The sequence below is a fragment of the Triticum urartu genome, chromosome 7, assembly GCF_003073215.2.
Source record: "Triticum urartu cultivar G1812 chromosome 7, Tu2.1, whole genome shotgun sequence".
NCBI classification, from domain to species: domain Eukaryota; kingdom Viridiplantae; phylum Streptophyta; class Magnoliopsida; order Poales; family Poaceae; genus Triticum; species Triticum urartu.
This window is the reverse complement of record NC_053028.1, coordinates 106,033,607-106,051,310: the sequence shown is the minus strand read 5'-3', so window position 1 is coordinate 106,051,310 and position 17,704 is coordinate 106,033,607. Positions and strand designations below refer to the sequence as shown.

At 45.1% G+C, this 17,704-nt stretch overlaps 1 protein-coding gene across 1 annotated transcript; it reads left to right on the top strand.

Moving 5' to 3' along the window:
- The first annotated feature begins 8,838 nt into the window (after positions 1-8,838).
- On the top strand, positions 8,839-10,039 carry LOC125522210. The gene is made up of 2 exons (XM_048687296.1): positions 8,839-9,202; positions 9,573-10,039. The coding sequence occupies exons 1-2, from the start codon at positions 8,843-8,845 to the stop codon at positions 9,825-9,827; spliced, it is 615 nt and encodes a 204-aa protein (XP_048543253.1). The 5' UTR covers positions 8,839-8,842; the 3' UTR covers positions 9,828-10,039.
- The last annotated feature ends 7,665 nt before the right edge of the window (positions 10,040-17,704 follow it).

Sequence of the window (17,704 nt, the reverse complement as noted above, 5' to 3'; positions counted from 1 at the left end):
AATTTCTTTATTGTATAGTCTAGGTTTTTTTCTTATTCACGATGCTGCAGTTATTTTACTGTATATATATCTTGTCTACGCAGTAAACTGGCCCCGTAAAATTACGATACATAATCGGGCCGTCATGCAATCACGATGTAGGTTGGGCCTGAAATGTGCCGAACAGCTCACGGGCCGGCAGCAACCCGAAATGAACCCCGGCCCATGATTGTGCGAATCAAATCACGGGCTTTTAACAGGCCAAAACTGTCTCGGACCTTGTTTGGCCCAATCAGATATCGGCTGCGAGCAGGCCGGATGCAAACCGGGCCGTAGTTAGGCCCAACTATATGACGGGCTTTTAACAGGCCAAAATTAATATAGGGCCGAAATGTTAAACAGGCCCTTAACAGGCCAAAACTAATATCAGGCCGAATTACTAAGTGGGCCTTTAGCAAGTGGGCCCAAAAGCATAGTGTCCAGTTGACGGGCCGAATCTGATATGGGCCATAATTGAGCCCAAAGCCTCTTAAAGGGCCGGACCTGATCTGGGCCGTAATTTGGCCCAGAACGTGGTAGGCTTTTAACGGGCAGGATCTCATATGGGCCACTATTAGGCCCGGAGCGTGGCAGGCCATTAATGGACCGGATCAAATATGGGCCGGCATTTGGCCCAAAAGATGGCAGCCAGTTAATGGGCCGGCCTACTAGGGTCCTCAAAATCTTGTGGGCCTACAACTGGGTCGGCCCATTAATGTCGGCGAAATCTCGTGGGCCTTTAGCTGGGCCGGCCCATTATGATCCACAGAATCTTGTGGGCCTTTACCTGGGCCGGCCCATTATGACACACAAAAATCTTGTGGGCCTTTATCTGGGCCGACCCATTATGGCCCGCAAAATCTTGTGGGCCTTTAGCTGGGCCGGCCCATTATGGTCCACAAAATCTTGTGGGCCTTCAGTTGGGCCGGCCCATTTAAACTTGATGGACTGGTCCACGTGTCAACATATCATAGGCGCGTCTCGCCTATTGGATGAGTGACACCTGTGCCAACGCGGACCTGACACGTGTCTCCTCCAGCCAATGATGATTTTACACGTGGAAAATCCCCATTGGTCAGGGTTGTTAACGGGTTATCGGATCCAAAACCCGACCCGATAGCTTAACGACGTTCCGTTACGGTGGATGCCACGTGTCGGTCACCCTTGACGAAAGCACTTCCGTGACACGCGATTTATCGTCATGGAAGTGGACACTTCCGTGATGATAATTTTGGCAATGTCATGGAACACTTCTACGACAGCACAGGTATGACTATCTTGATTCTGTCATAAATTTGCCATGGATGTACATGCATGACAGAAAACGCGACCTAATGTGACAAACACGTATCATCACGGAAGTGTATTTTTTCGTAGTGATAACTCACTCTTAACTGCTCATGATCTTGCTTTCTTTGAAGAAATTCATAAGAAAGATTCTCATGATCAGATAGGAGAGTGTTATGATGACCTTGAAGATTATCAAACTTGGACTGGAGTCCCTGAAGACTTTCAGCCAAAGCTTTGGAACAATCCATTTCTTCACCCAACATATCATCGCTCTCATTTAGCATGTTTTGAACTTTTTCCAAAACTCTTTGTTGTTTAGTGGCAAGGGAAGCAAGTTTGACATAACTGGGTCCAAATTGATCACCAGATTCATCATCACTGGACTCAGATAAGTAGCATTCAATTACCTTGGCACCTTTTGCCATAAGGCAAGGTGCAGAGGATGATGATTCTGGATTGAAAGTCATAGCTTTGCGCGATTCCATGAAGTCCTCGAACCAGGGTTCATGGTGAGATCGATGACTTTCATAGACCTCAGAGAGTCAGTCTCAGATGAGTTTCGCATGGCTGAGATGCATAACGTTCCTGAACTGGTTTTGTGACAAGCTGGAGCAGATGATGTCCTTCGCCATGAGGTTGAGTAGCGTGTACTTGCGAATATCATCAGCCTCCGCCATCTTGCATAGGTCAGTAAGACCAATTTAGGTGACGGTCCAGAGTTCGTTGTTCATCGCCATGAGGCGCTTCTTCATCATGGCCTTCCACTTGGGATAATCATGACCGTCAAAGATGGGGCATGTCACAGTCTTCATTTCTGTGGTCGACATAACTAAAACTCCAGGCGGATAAACCAAAATCACACAGAATAAGGGAGTACCTTGCTCTGATACCAATCTAAAACTCCAGGCGGTTAAACCAAAATCACACAGAATAAGGGAGTACCTTGCTCTGATACCAATTGAAAGTGCGTTAAGTCGACTAGAGAGGGGGTGAATAGGTGATTTTTATGAATTTTTCACTGAGGAATTTCAGGGTGGGGAAATTCCTAAGAGAAGAACTACTTGCAGCGGAATAAGTACTCAGAAGTAAATGTAACAAAGCATGAGCATGGTCTTCATGATGAAATGAAAACAAGCACAGAGTACAGAAAGCATAAACACAGGATAAACAGAATGAAGACAAACATACTAAAGAAATTTGAGCTGAGCAAATAGAGAAAGTCTTCAGTCCAAGTCTTCAAACAGATATGAAGAAGCACACAACACAGAAATGAGGAAATGGAAGGGTTGAGGAAATGAAACCGGTTAGCTCGGTGAAGACAATGATTTGGTAGACCAGTTCCAATTGCTGTGACAGTTGTACGTCTGGTTAGGGCGGCTAGGTATTTAAACCTGAGGACACACAGTCTCAAACACTCAATCCTGAAAACGCAGCTCAGGACACTTAGTCCTCGCCGTATTCCCCTTGAGCTAAGGCCACACAGACCCCGCCCAATCACTCGTGGTAACTCTTCAGGTGACTTCCAAACCTTCACAGACTTGGTCACTCGGCGATCCACAATTTCCTCTTGGATGCTCTAGACCATGACGCCTAACCGTCTGGAAGATGCACAGTCTTCAAAGGTAACAAGCGTCGGATCCACGCAGGATCAATCTCTTTAGTGGTGCTCAATCACTTTGGGTTTGTAGATGTTTGGGTTTGGGTTTTCCTCACTTGATGATTTTCGCTTAAAGTCCTCGGAGGATGGGATGCTCTCAAATGACAAGTGTCAGTTTCTCTCGGAGTAGCCAACCAGCTCGTGGTTGTAGGGGGTGGCTATTTATAGCCTAGGGAGCAGCCCGACACAGGCCCGGCCCATAGGCCGGGCAAACGGGGTGCTCGCCCTGGGCCCCCGGCAGGTAGGGGCCCTGGCCCAGGTATTGCTGCTACACTGCGGCCCCCCTTCCCTCTCAAAGAAAAACAAAAATTGCAGCCTCTCCCACGCGCCATTACCTCTGACTCCTCCAATCAATTTTCTGTGACGCCTCGTGTTTCCAGATTTACATTACGCCGCCGCCGCTCGCTACCTGTTCCTTCCCAAGCTCACGACTCACGAGCAGTTGAGCATCTATGGACAGAACAGCAACACAACTCCATTCTTCCATGAACTAAACAGTTCTACTCGCGCCCTGCAAATATTTATCTGGGAGATGGTACATGTTTGCCGTTTATCTCTGAATTCAATGTTCAATAGCTCTGATCTTGTCCTGCCAACAACGAAATAGAGTAACTCATATAATTTTGTTTTGTTCTTAGTTCTAGAGGCACTCATTAGATTCGAGAGAGTGCCCTGTAGAAAGAAAGAAGGGGGAAAGGCTTCTTCAGTACATCGGCAATTATGTTCACTGCATGGCCTTTTTTCTTCCCATGGATCTAGCCAACAATATCCGACCATATTAAGGTGCTTTTATTCCTTGTCTTGGTCATTTTTAAGCACCGTGTCTACTGATGTCTTCCAGAAAATATTTTTTCAATCTCTCTTCTAAAAAGTTTGTTTGTGAACCAATCTTTTGTGGAACCATAATGTTTTCCTTAGTACAATGATATAGTTTTCTTTTGTTCATAGAGAAGCAAGTTGTTTGTAACGTCTCCCGCAAAAAAAAGGTTGTTTGTAATGTCCTTTTCAGATTATAGAGACCACGAAGAGTACTTGTTATTTCCTTTGCCATTGGATTATAGAATTTAGTATATTTTGTCATTCTTTGTAAACAAGGTCCCTCGACGTCGTCTCGCCCCTGGGCCCCCAATATCAGTGGACCGGCCCTAGCCCGACATGATAAGACATAAATGCCCTTCAATGATATGACCGTTAGGTGGGTAGATATTTTGGTACAGCTAACGCATAGCACAACAACGGTCGGAATTTTGAGTATCAAATTCCTCAGGGCTATAATGTTCCTCACTATGTAGGCAATCCGCACTGGCGAATTCCTAACTCCTCAGTCAGAACAAATTTCTCAGAGACCAGAAGAATTTCATCTCTGTCACTGCAAAAATTGACCGAGCTGTATGAGATTTCTAATGGCTTCACTCGAAGGGATTGGTAGGTGTAGGATTTGAGTTGAGCATCACTTGGAAATTTTTCCTTAGTATTTCCTCGACCCCCTTTAACAGTACAGTGTTTCCTATGATTCAAGAAAGAGAAAATGAAACTACGAAAACAAAAGTTTTCATGCTTCATGTTCCTCGAATGAATACCAAGTCTTCAGGATCGCACCAATTTCTTCACTTTCAAAGTCTTCAGAAAGTCTTTAGAAATCCAAAGTCTTCAGTCGAAGAACTTCATTTTTAGGGGTCGACTTTGTTTGTAAATATCAAACTCCTCATAGACTTATAGAACTGTGTACACTCACAAACGCATCAGTCCCTTAACCTATAAGTCTTCAATACACCAAAATCACTAAGGGGCACTAGATGCACTTACAATAGTTTACTCCTATGCTTTGTTAAAGCAGTATAAATTAGTTAGTACACTGAACAATCTTTGTGGCTCTTCTTTGGTACAACGTACTAAACCTTGATGTGTTTAGTATATATATTTTTTGCACCATTGGCATGTAATGTACTATAGCGCTATGGATAATTTTGTTCTCTGAACCTATGGAATGGGAACGATGCCTTACTGGATTGGATATGGCTAGGCAAGAGGGGTGTGGCAAGCTGCAATTCCAATATTTCTTGGGTCATATGTAATGCTTTGGTGTGTTATACTACACTGAAACTATATCGCTATGTTCATATTTTATATGCGATGTTTTAGTTGCTCTGCTTTTGGGGGCTCGGAATAAAGGTATTGTAGTTGTTTCCTATCTTGAGGGTCCATCAGAATAGAGGCATCTTAGTTGTCTAATCCTTTCTTGGCTCAGTTCATAGATTTAGTGTATGACACTCTACTGAACCAATATCATGTTTTTTTATATTTGCAATGCTCCAATGACTATATTACCGGATTGAATATGATTATATACTTTAGAGGTGCTGCCGGGTGCGGCAAGTTGCACTTCCTACCTAGTTTAGATGATGTTGCTGCTGCAGCAACGAAGCAGCAGGGACATAAGCAAGCGAGTCATGAAGGACCCAAATGGATTCCTCCCCTGCGGGATCTGTTAAAATTCATGTGGGTGCCTCTATTGGACATCATAAGGATGGTGATGCTTGTGCTGCAGACCTGCAGTTTGCCAAGATGGAGAGGGCAATTTTCTGGGCGCCTCGCCAGTCTATGTCCAAGATTTAAGTGAACCTGAAGTGCTCGAGGCACTGGCTAGCAACGAGGGCTTGGCTTTAGCACTTGATCTTGCATGCAATTATGTGGTTTTGTCCATGGACTGCTCTGCCATGGTGAAACACATCAAGTAGCCTTATGTGGGGCCCTGTAACCAACTGGGAAAATCACTTGTTTTGTCTAGTTACTTTTTTTACTAGACAAATGCCCTGTGCGTTACAGTGGGAATTTTTGTGAAATAAAAAGTCAGGCAAAATTCTGCACAAATGCCCTGCGTGTTACCATGAGAATTTATGTGGTCGGCACATGTGCATCTGCACAAATTATACAACTTTCTTTTCGCGAAAATAAGGAACAACCTTCACAGATATATCTCTTTTTGTTTGAATGCATAATAAAGTCTTGCTATAAATTGTATAACCCTAAAGTATCACTAAAAAGGAATGAAAAATAAGATACCTAATCTAACGATGGGGAGATTTACACAAATGATGACTTTGGGTGGTCTGCATGCACGGAATAATTGAAATGGATCCGCCAAAAATCAGTCGACTGAGACTTAGCGAAGTCTCAGTCGACTGAGACTTAGCGAAGTCTCAGTCGACTGCTCAGCCGTCCGATGCTAAAGAGCGTGTAGATTCACGCTGAGGCTGGTTTGTCCCTTGTTTCGGCCTGTGTAAGGCGTGGACCGGCCCATTTTGCTTTTCTTCTTTGTGGAACCGCGATCCCGCGCGAGCGTTTTGTTTTGTAGTGGGCTGGGCTGTTTTTCCATGCGGCTTTTTGTTTGTTTGTTTTTTTTGCTGTTTTGTTTTTTGAGAAGTGGAAGCGGCCGCCCCCATGGTGATTAAGAAGAAGTGAACGGGCAGTCAGAGCTCAATCCACATCGTCTCTCTCCATTCCCCAATATCAAATCAGAAGACGAACCAGAGGACGAGAGAGGGGAATGGCCGGCGCTGCTGATGCAGTGAGTTCCCCCCTAATTTTTCTTCCCCATCCTTCTTTCTTGTCTTTGTTTTTGCTGATGCTACACCGTAGATCTGTAGGGGATTGGGGTCCTTCTTTCTGCCTTTGTTTTTGCTGATGCTACACCGTAGATCTGTAGGGGATCGAGTGTAGATTAGTAGATTCAAGTCTACAATGGACTCCAGGATTTATTGGCATTTTTTTGTATCCTTACTTGTTCAAGCAATCAACAGATTGGAGGATTGATTTTTTGGAGGTGGTAGTTTGTACGAACAAGTTCAAGTTGTATTTTTGTAGTGTCTCAAAGGGGGCGGCCAGAGTAAGCGGCTGCTAGGCCTTTTTTGTTAGGTGGTGCAGACCTAACACCCAGTTAACCTCACTTTTTAGTCTTTTTAATTTCACTTTTTTTGTTAGCTTCTTAGTCTGAAAATAGATTTTAGCCCAGGGGCTTGTTGTGAGTCAGCAATATGAGGTCCTCGCCCAAGCTAAGTGCATGTCTGCTGCAATGTAGGAATGTGTTACTGTGCCCATGTATCCAGTAGAGTAGATAGGATTTTTGTATGTCCATAATCCCCCCGCAAGATGAGGTACTGTTCTTTTTATTTTTTGTATTAAATAGCTGATTAGCAGTTTGAAGCAGAGAATTGCGTCCATAGTTTATTTTTTTATGTTTACGTTGAATGCACAATAGTGTCTCTCGCTTAATGAATGATATGCACACTCGTGCGTATTCGAGAAAAAAATAGTGTCTCTCGCTCACGCACGTCGATCGGCAATGTCGGTGTGGCAGATCATAGTGCCAAAGTTCTTGTTGGTGATATACCTCATATCCGAAGAGATTAGGGTAGTTGTTTGTGTGGATCAAGCGAAGTTTAATACCTTCAACTCTATAATTGACTCTAGGATTTTTTAGTTATTTTTCTCGTGTCCTTATTGTTCAAGCAGCCAATAGATTGGAGGTGTTTTTGTGTGTTTTTCATGCAGTTGTAAGGTGCTGGAGAGTGTGGCAGATCATACTGTTTTTGTGTGTTTAAGTTCAGTTAGGTTCAGTTAGTCTGGTTCTTTTCTGCTTCTTCAGATGTAAAGCCAAGTAAATTGTACTTCTTTAGTCTGAAGTTCAGTTAGGTTCAGTAAGGTGCTGGAGATGTACATGCATGCATATTCATTTTTGTACACTTTTCTTTTTTCTGCAAAATAAATTGCATTGGATACTAATTTTGTTAACAAATACATGAACTAGTGATTACAGTATAGGCTGGGCATTTTATATCTGACACCGTGGACAGTTACTTGTTTGTTCTGTTTATGCAAAACGCCGTTTTTAGAGAATGAACCAGGCAGGAGAACTGTTGTAGCTGCTTATTCATTGAGGCACTGGTTAGAACTAGTAGTAGAGCCAAGTAGCTATAATAGTGATTAGTATCTTTTTAAGTTTTTTTTACTGGAAGTAGTACTAGTAGCACCACCATTTTTCTATGTAGGTACATTTAGTTCAGAGGTTAGACTCATGACCATCACAGGAGTTTTTTCTGATCTGTCGAGTAGCAAAAAATGAAATATCTTAGCCTAGATTAGCATCGTTCCTGAATTAATTTAGTCATAAAAATGTATTAAAAAGCAAGATTTTTGTCATTTTGGGGGGGGGGGCAGGATTTTAATTTCAGGAACCTGAACGGACCCTGTGTGAAGCTATTTGAAACTACTTTTTGTTTGTAATTCCTTTTTTTCAGAAGAGTGTAATAGTAACCACATGTACAGCAACACTTTCGTTTCTTTTCTTTCCTGAAACTGAAACTACTAGTCTTTTTACAGCATAAGTACTTTTGTTTTGGTTGTACCATCGGGTAAGCATGGTGTTTGGGCTTTTTTCACAGTCATTAAGCTGCATGAATACATTGCGAAATATATATATGTTTTCTGAGGTGAAAGAATGACACTGTAAAGTGTTTTTTTAGTGAGTTATCCATTCTAATTTTTTTCTTCCTTTTTTGATGTGTACAGGGGGTTTGTGGAGTTTGTTTCAACCATTGCAAGTATAAGAGCAAGGGAAGCGGTTTCAACATGGTTGCATGGGAGGAGTTCAAGAATGTAGGTGTAACCAACTCCTAACTTTTTGTACTAATGTCATCACAATACTCACAACTTTTTGTGGTGACATCACTCCGAACTTTTTTGTTTTTTTGTTCAAATCAGGTTGTGCCTTGCAATGAAAGGGCCCGTTTCAACAATGTGACAGGAGAGAAGGTGACGTTTGTGTCAAACCAATGGGCATACACGGTAAAGTATTACAAGGGTCGCACAAAGAGCGCTATGTATGGGAGAGGTTGGAGGAAGTTCTATGAAGACAACAATCTGGGCAAGGGTCAGATGGTGGTGTTCCACCTGGATGAACCTTCACCTACGGCATCTATTTTGTGGTTCCAGGTGGGCAACGGCTCTGAAGATGAACAGCCTATGGAAGAGGGTGATCCCATTGAAGATTCAGATTCAGGTAATGAGGATGGAGAAGCTTCAAGCGATGATGGTGAAGGCATTGTTCGCACTAGGGGGCTTTTGCTTAATGAGATAGAGGATGCTCAGCTACAAGGACTGCTGCCTCTCAGTGATGGTTTCATCGGGTTTGCTTTTGTTCATCGCCTGACAAGGACTGACATTCGCTTGGGCATGATGGTATGTATCTCTTTGTCTTCGTTTTTTCTTTTTTTTTGTATGTGTATGCTACAGGCATATATATGTGAACACACAATGCAAATATGATTCCTTGAAAGAGAAGGGGCGAGGGGTAATATATGTATGCTACAGGCATATATATGTGAACACACAATGCATATATATATATATTAGTTTTTAGTATCTGCAAGAATGTTTTGAACATGTATTCGTGCTCAGTTTTTTTTCCAGTATGCTCTTTTTTTCAAGCAAAAAAAATTTGAATTGTGTTTTTTACCCGTTTTTTAAAGTATTCAAAGACCAAAGAAAGTTTGATTGTTTTGATATAAACACTCACATTTTTTCGTGTCTGTTTGTGTTTTTTTGACAGAAAATACCCAAGAAAGTTGCTGCTGCCACGCCGTTTGAAGAACAGGGGGTTGTTTGTATTTCTGTGGATGGTCGGAGATTCAAAAAAATCTCATACAAAACTACTGATGATGGCCGCATTGTGTTTGGCAGCAAGAAGTGGAAAAACTTCGCAGCTAGCAGAGGACTCAAAGTCAACACAGCTATTCTTATTGGCTTCAAGAGCAGCGAGAGGGATGATGTCCATGTCCTGGTTATCTTGAAGAAGCTTGGCTAGGCACCACGCACAGCAACTGATGACAAGCAGAGTTGCGTCTATAATACTCATCTGTTGGGTATTCTATATATTTCTGTGTCGAAGTCTGTATGACGAACCTTTTTTCATTTTTATGCCATGTTGAACCTGTCAGTGTAGTTTTGCGTTTCTTATGTGTCCACCAAACAATGCGGCTTGAATAATATATGATGGGAACCCCTTTTTCTACATTATATTCAAGTGTTCACCTAAGTTTTTTTATTGATTTTTCAGTAAACATTCATATACTTTTTAATTTACGTGCACATGATATTTTTTAAATGTCAAAATGTGTGCTATTGTATTCGTTTCAAAGACAGGAGACTTCCTCTATACATGTCAATTTTTTTTCCATGCAATCCAACCAGCTTATGTGTTTTTAATTGTCGTGTCGAGGAACACGCTCCTTACACGCAAACGAATGGAGAATGTGGACGATGAAACATTTATAGATTTTTTTAAGCCTGTCGCGATCTATTTTGGCTTTTGTGTGTCTTTTTCTAAAATGATTACTGGGGGGTGGGAGACCTTTGTTTTGTTGGAGGGGGCGGCGTCAAAAGACATGGCCCCCAATTTACATGTTCCGCACTAGGGGGCACGTAAAACTACATGTCTTTCTACATTGGTCGCAACTAGGGGAGGGGACATTTTGTTTTCTTGGTCGCAACGGGGGGAGGAGGGGGGCACCTTTTTGTTTTGTCGGAGCGGGAGCCGTCGAGAGACACGGGGGCCTATTTGACACTAGGCATGGAACTACATGTTTTCTCTAACTTGGTCGCAACACCGACTACCCTACGTTTTTGTCGAATGGGGTGGCATCGAGAGACATGGGGCCCAGTTGCATGTACCACAGTAGGCACGCAACTGCATGTCTTCTAGCTGGGTTGCATCCTGAGTTCCATTTTTTGTTGGTTGCCGGAGGGGCGGCTTCTAGTTTTCTGGTCCCAACTCGGGGAGGGGGGGGGTACCCAATGTTTTTGTCGAATGGGGCGGCGTCAAGAGACATGGGGCCCAGTTGCATGTCCCAAACCAGGCACGCAATTGCATGTCTTCTAGCTTGGTCGCAACTAGAGGGATTTTTTCTTGTTGGAAGGGCGCGGCGTCGAGAGACATGGGGCCCCAGTTGCATCTCCCACACTAGGCACGCAACTGCATGCCTTCTAGCTGGGTTGCAACTTGACTCTCATTTTTTGTTGGTTGCCGGAGGGGCGGCTTCTAGTTTTCTTGTCCCAACTCTGGGAGGGGGGGCGGGTACCCAATGTTTTGTCGAATGGGGCGGCGTCAAGACACCAGGCACGCAATTGCATGTCTTCTAGCTTTGGTCACAACTAGAGGGATTTTTTCTTGTCGGAAGGGTATGGCGTCGAAGAGACATGGGGACCGAATTGCATCTCCCACACTAGGACACGCAACTGCATGTCTTCTAGCTTGGTCGCAACTAGAGTGATATTTTTCTTTGTCGGAAGGGTGCAGCGTCGAGAGACATGGGGGCCCCAGTTGCATCTCCCACACTACGCACGCAACTACATGTCTTCTAGCTTGGTCGCAACTCGACTTCCATTTTGTTGTTTTTGTCTGAAGGGCGGCTTCTATTTTTGTTGGTCGCGTCTCGGGGGAGGGGGGATACCCTTTTTGTTTTGTCGGAAGGGTGCGGCGCCGAGAGACATGGGGCCCCAGTTGCATGTCCCACAGTAGGCACGCAACTGCATGTCTTCTAGCTGGGTTGCAATCTTGACTTCCATTTTTTGTTGGTTGCCGGAGGGGTGGCTTCTAGTTTTCTAGTCCCAACTCGGGGGGAGGGAGGGTATGCAACTGCATGTCTTCTAGCTTGGTCGCAACTAGAGGGCTTTTTGTCTTGTCGGTGGGCGCGGCATCGAGAGACATGGGGGGCCCAGTTGCATCCCCAGACCAGGCACGCAATTGCATGTCTTCTAGCTTGGTCGCAACTAGAGAGGATTTTTTTCTTGTTGGAAGGGCGCGACGTCGAGATACATGGGGCCCAGTTGCATGTCCCACACCAGGCACGCAACCGCATGTCTTCTAGTTGGTCGCAACTAGAGCGTTTTTTTCTTGTCGGAAGGGCGCGGCTTCGAGAGACATGAGACCCCAATTGCATCTCCCACACTAGGCACGCAATTACATGTCTTCTAGCTTGGTCGCAACTAGAGGGATTTCTTCTTGTTGGAAGGGCACGACATCGAAGAGACACGGGGCCAGAGTTGCATCTCCCACACTAGGACACACAACTGCATGTCTTCTAGCTTGGTTGCAACTTGACTTCCATTTTTTGTTGGTTGCCAGAGGGGCGGCTTCTAGTTTTCTGGTCCCAACTCGGGGGAGGAGGGCATGTCCCCCAATTTTTTGTTGAATGGGGCGGCGTCAATAGACATGGGGGGCCCAGTTGTATGTCCCACACCAGGCATGCAACTGCATGTCTTCTAGCTTGGTCGCAACTAGAGGGATTTTTTCTTGTCGGAAGGGCCCGAGTTGCATCTCCCACACTAGGACACACAACTGCACGTCTTCTAGCTTGGTCGCAACTTTGACTTTTTTCCATTTTTTTGTGCTTTGTCGGAGGGGCGGCTTCTAGTTTTTAGGTTGCAACTCGGGGGGTGAGGGTACCTTTTTGTTTTGTCGAATGGGGCGGGGTCGAGACATCGGGCCTAGTTGCATGTCCCACACCAGGCACGCAACTGCATGTCTTTCTAGTTTGTTCGCAACTAGGAGGGGCTTTGTTTTGTCGGAGGGGGCGTCGTCAAGAGACATGGGGCCCAGTTGCATGTCCCACACCAGGCATGCAACTGCATGTCTTCTAGCTTGGTCGCAACTAGGAGGGCTTTTTTGTCTTTGTTAGTGGGCGCGGCATCGAGAGAAATGGGGCCCTAGTTGCATGTCCCACAGTAGGCACGCAACTGCATGTCTTCTAGCTGGGTCCCAACTTGACTTCCATTTTTTGTTGCTTGTCGGAGGGGCAGCTTCTAGTTTTCTGGTCCCAACTCGGGGAGAGGGGGTACCCAATTTTTTGTCGAATGGGGCGGCGTCAAGAGACATGCGGCCCAGTTGCATGTCCCACACCAGGCATGCAACTGCATGTCTTCTAGCTTGGTCGCAACTAGAGGGCTTCTGTCTTGTCGGGGGGCGCGGTGTCGAGAGACATGGGGGGCTTAGTTGCATGTCCCAGACTAGGCACGCAATTGCATATTTTCTAGCTTGGTCGCAACTAGAGGGATTTTTGTTTTGTCAGTGGGCGTGGCATCGAGAGACACGGGGGAGGCCCAGTTGCATGTCCCAGACCAGGCACGCAATTGCATATCTTCTAGCTTGGTCGCAACTAGAGGGCTTTTTGTCTTGTCGGTGGGCGCGGCATCGAGAGACACGGGGGGGGGGGGGGGGGGGGGGGGGGGGGGGGGGGGGGTGTAGTTGCATGTCCCAGACCAGGCACGCAATTGCATGTCTTCTAGCTTGGTCGCAACTAGAGGGATTTTTTATTGTTGGAAGGGCGCGACGTCGAGATACATGGGGCCCCAGTGTCATCTCCCACACTAGGCACGCAACTGCATGCGTTCTATTTGGTTTGCAACTTGACTTCCATTTTTTGTTGGTTGCCAGAGGGCGGCTTCTAGTTTTCTAGACCCAATTTTTTGTTGAATGGGAGGGGGGCAGTTGCATGTCCCAGACCAAGCACGCAATTGCATGTCTTCTAGCTTGGTCGCAACTAGAGGGATTTTTTCTTGTCGGAAGGGCACGGCGTCGAAGAGACACGGGGCCCGAGTTGCATCTCCCACACTAGGACACACAACTGCATGTCTTCTAGCTTGGTCGCAACTTTGACTTTTTCCATTTTTTTTGTGCTTTGTTGGAGGGGCGGCTTCTAGTTTTTAGGTTGCAACTCTGGGGGGTGAGGGTACCTTTTGTTTTGTCGAATGGGGCGGCGTCGAGACATCGGGCCTAGTTGCATGTCCCACACCAGGTACGCAATTGCATGTCTTCTAGTTTGTTCGCAACTAGGGGGGCTTTGTTTTGTCGGAGGGGCGGCGTCAAGAGACATGGGGCCCTAGTTGCATGTCCCACAGTAGGCACGCAACTGCATGTCTTCTTGCTTGGTCGCAACTAGGAGGGACCTTGTTTTGTCGGAGGGGGCGGCGTCAAGAGACATGGGGACCAGTTGCATGCCCCACACTAGGCACGCAACTGCATGTCTTCTAGTTTTGGTCACAACTAGGAGTGGCCTTGTTTTGTCGGAGGGGGCGGCGTCAAGAGACATGGGGATTAGTTGCATGTCCCGCACCAGGCACGCAACTGCTTGTCTTCTAGTTTGTTCACAACTAGGGAGGGGCTCTGTTTTGTCGGAGGGGGCGGCGTCAAGAGACATGGGGACCAGTTGCATGTCCCACACCAAGCACGCAACTGCATGTCTTCTAGCTTTGGTCGCAACTAGGGGGGCTTTGTTTTGTCGGAGGGGGGCGGCGTCAAGAGACATGGGGAGCCCAGTTGCATGTCCCACACCAAGCATGCAATTGCATGTTTTCTAGCTTGGTTGCAACTAGGGGGGAGAGGGGACTTTTGTTTTGTCGAAGCGAGCGGCGTCGAGAGAGATTGGGGGCAAGTTGCATGTCCCATACTAGGCACGCAACTGCATGTCTTCTAACTTGGTTGCAACTAGGGGGGCATTTGTTTTGTCGAAAGGGAACAACGTCAAGAGACATGGGGCCTAGTTGCATGTCCCGCACTAGGGCAACATTGAGCGACATGGGGCCCAGTTTGCATGCCCAACTATACTCATGCAACCGCATGTCTTTCTAGCATGGTCGGAACTTAGTGTCTTCCAACTTAGTTGCAATTAGGGGACTTTGTTTTTACCGGAGAGGGTGACAATAAGAGAGGGCAACAACTAGTCATGCAATTGCAAACGTTGTCCCCCGGAGTATAACTACATGTTCTTTTACAAACATTTTTTTCTCAAACTATACTTTTTTTGCTTGGTCGGAAGGGGGCAACTCCCCCCGTGAATCCTCTGCCCTCACTATGTGTCATACGAGCACCATAACACCGCCGTTTTCCACCACGCTCGCAAACACAAATCAAGCATGCTCTACCCTCACTGTGTAGAGGATTTATGAAAAAAATAATATTCATATACATTTGTTTACTTTGTTCTTTTTGCATTTTTTGTTTTCCCAAGGATTTGAGAAAAAAATATATTTTTTTGTATCTTATTCTAACAGCGGAGCTCATTTTCTCAAAAAGAAAAGGAGCATATTAAGGAAGAAGAGTTACTTGTCCAGATCCTCGGACACATTTTTTTAATACTTTTTTGTGTAGGAAAGGAGTTTTTTCGAAATGGAGGCAAAAGATTTGTCTTATCGATTAATTAAGCAGAGATAATTGCCCAACAAATCAACAGAAAACAGTGACTATACACGGTGTGCTGCTGTTTTCTATTTTCTTTTTCTTTTTTTCTTTAACTCTCCAGAATGTGGACCCAGGCTCTACTTCTTTCTAGAGGTCACCCAACGGCACATAGACACAGAGAGAGAACGGGAAAGGAAGGAAGCCGCATCACGGGGGCGGTCACATCCAAGGTTTCCGGGGTGGAAGTCACCGGCGATGAGATGCTCGTCGACGCCCGCGGTGAGATGCTCGGCAGCGCCCCTCCAGAGTCTGCGCGCCTCACTGATGAGGTGAGCTACGGCCCCTTTTCCACTCTCTTCGCTCCACCCACACAAATTGCCCCCCGTTTGCGTGTACGCGAGGCGAAATCGAGCTGCGGATGTCCATTTTCTACATTATAGGATTCATAATTTGTTGAAGAATCACGATTCCGTGAGGGAATTGCAAGTCTAGAAGAGGGATTTTGGTGTGTTTTCGTGCAACGGCATGGGGGGAGGAACTAGCATGGTCGGCCGTGAGGTGAAATGGGCGCCGGTGGTGCTGCCCGACGAGAGGGTGTCAGGGGCAGCGTGGTTGTCTTCTCCATCGTTCTCCAGCGGCACCCCGGCCAGCGCCATGCCCGGTCAACAGGATGTGGAACTTAGTAGGACTATGTCTGAATTTTATTATGTGCTCAATGAGAGCGTCAGTCTAATTCTGTTCACTGTCAGAAGGCATTCTGTTTGTTTGTGTTTTTTCTGAACTTAACATGTGGGAGCTGCTCAGATACAACGGCAACTAATCAATTTAGAGAGCGGGAACACGAATCATGGACAGATATGTATGCATGTTTTTGCAGTTTGCTACTTGTTTTTTAGTTTTGCAATCTTGATATGCGGCGTCAAGTATAGTCCCCTTGCAGAATTTGCCAACTGGAATTGGAGCGAATGATTCCTGTACTTGAACAATGTTTGTGTACTTGAACATGTTTTTATCTGTACTTATGTTTTGAACAAGATATATCTGCGATTCACGAGTAAATGATGGCACCAGAACTGCTAGTATATAGCAGAATTTAGCAGTTTTGTAGTCCCCTCGCTGAATTCACGCAAACTGGAATATGTTTTTGCGTCTTGTCCCCTGGCTGAATTTGCTAACTGGAATATGTTGTGTCTAGTCCCCTTTTGTCTAGTCATTCAGTGATTTGTGAGCATGGGAGGGATTTTGTATTTTGTTGAGATTGCGTCTTAGGAGAATGTACGCACCTAAGAACGTTTTTACAATTTTAGGTCTGCACAATTTCTTGCAGACATCCGCCCTGAGTTTACAACCAAAACATTCAGCCGGATCAAACCATTTTTTTGTGAAAGAAATGCAGCATGCTCCAAGATGGCAGGTGTCTTTTTTGGGTAATTTTTTGTCGCTGTTTCAAACCGAAAAAAGATACTATTTGTGATTCTCTTTCTGCTACTTGCAACTCTTTTTGAGAAATCAAGTATATATTAGGCCATATTCCTCTTTGAGGACAATGCTCGGTTTATTTTCCTATGCGTAAATTCCTCTTAACCAATTCTAAACCATATCCCGGCTCTGTATCTTATTTTGTTAGCTAAGTGGCACATTAAAGTTTTTGAGAGGGAATCCAGTGATCATTTTTATTTTTTGTCTTTTTTGTGTGTAAATCCACTTTTGTGATCTATATTTTTTAAATTAATGTGCCTCTTTTTTTATGGAGCAGTGTCTGATGGATGCCCGCAAGAAGATTGAACATGAGATCGAAAGTAAAGCCAAGGCGTCCTTGAAAGAAGGGTTAGGTCAAGAGCTTAAAACTGTACGCACTCGAAATCTCATCATCTTTTTTTATTTGTTTTGATTTAACCCCTTTTTTGTACATTTTGTTATGAATCTCATCATCATTTTTTGGGCATGAAGTTTGTGGAGATGGAGTTTGTGAAGATGGAGTATATGGTGTGAATATAGATTCTGGGATGGAGTTTGTGGATATGACCATTTTTTTGGGCATGTTTTTGGTTGCTTTAGTCGTACTTGGTTTCCACTGATGTATTTGTTCAATTATTTTTGGCCTGCTTGTACCAAGTATTTTTGCCAATGCCTGTTTGAATTTTTTTCTGAGGCATTTGGCATACTGAGATAGTTGATTTTTTGTTTTGAGCCAATGTGTGTGTTCTACACCAAGCTGGGCCAGTGTTGTGTTATACATAGTTCTGTTTCTAGGCAATTCTAGCCATACTCCATTCCCTCACAGAAATCTGAGCTGAGCTAGTACTTGCGACGGAGGGACATGTGGGTGGGCGGCAGCAGCCAATGTGGGGTATGCGTGCGTGCGTGCTTCCGCGTGGCGTGACGAGCATTGTGGTTGGGATCGGATGTCCACACCGCGAACGAGGCTGTGACTTTGAGCACCTGCTAGTTGTCCTTCTTTTTCCTCACACACGAAAAAAGAAACCTGCTACTTTTATTAAGTATTT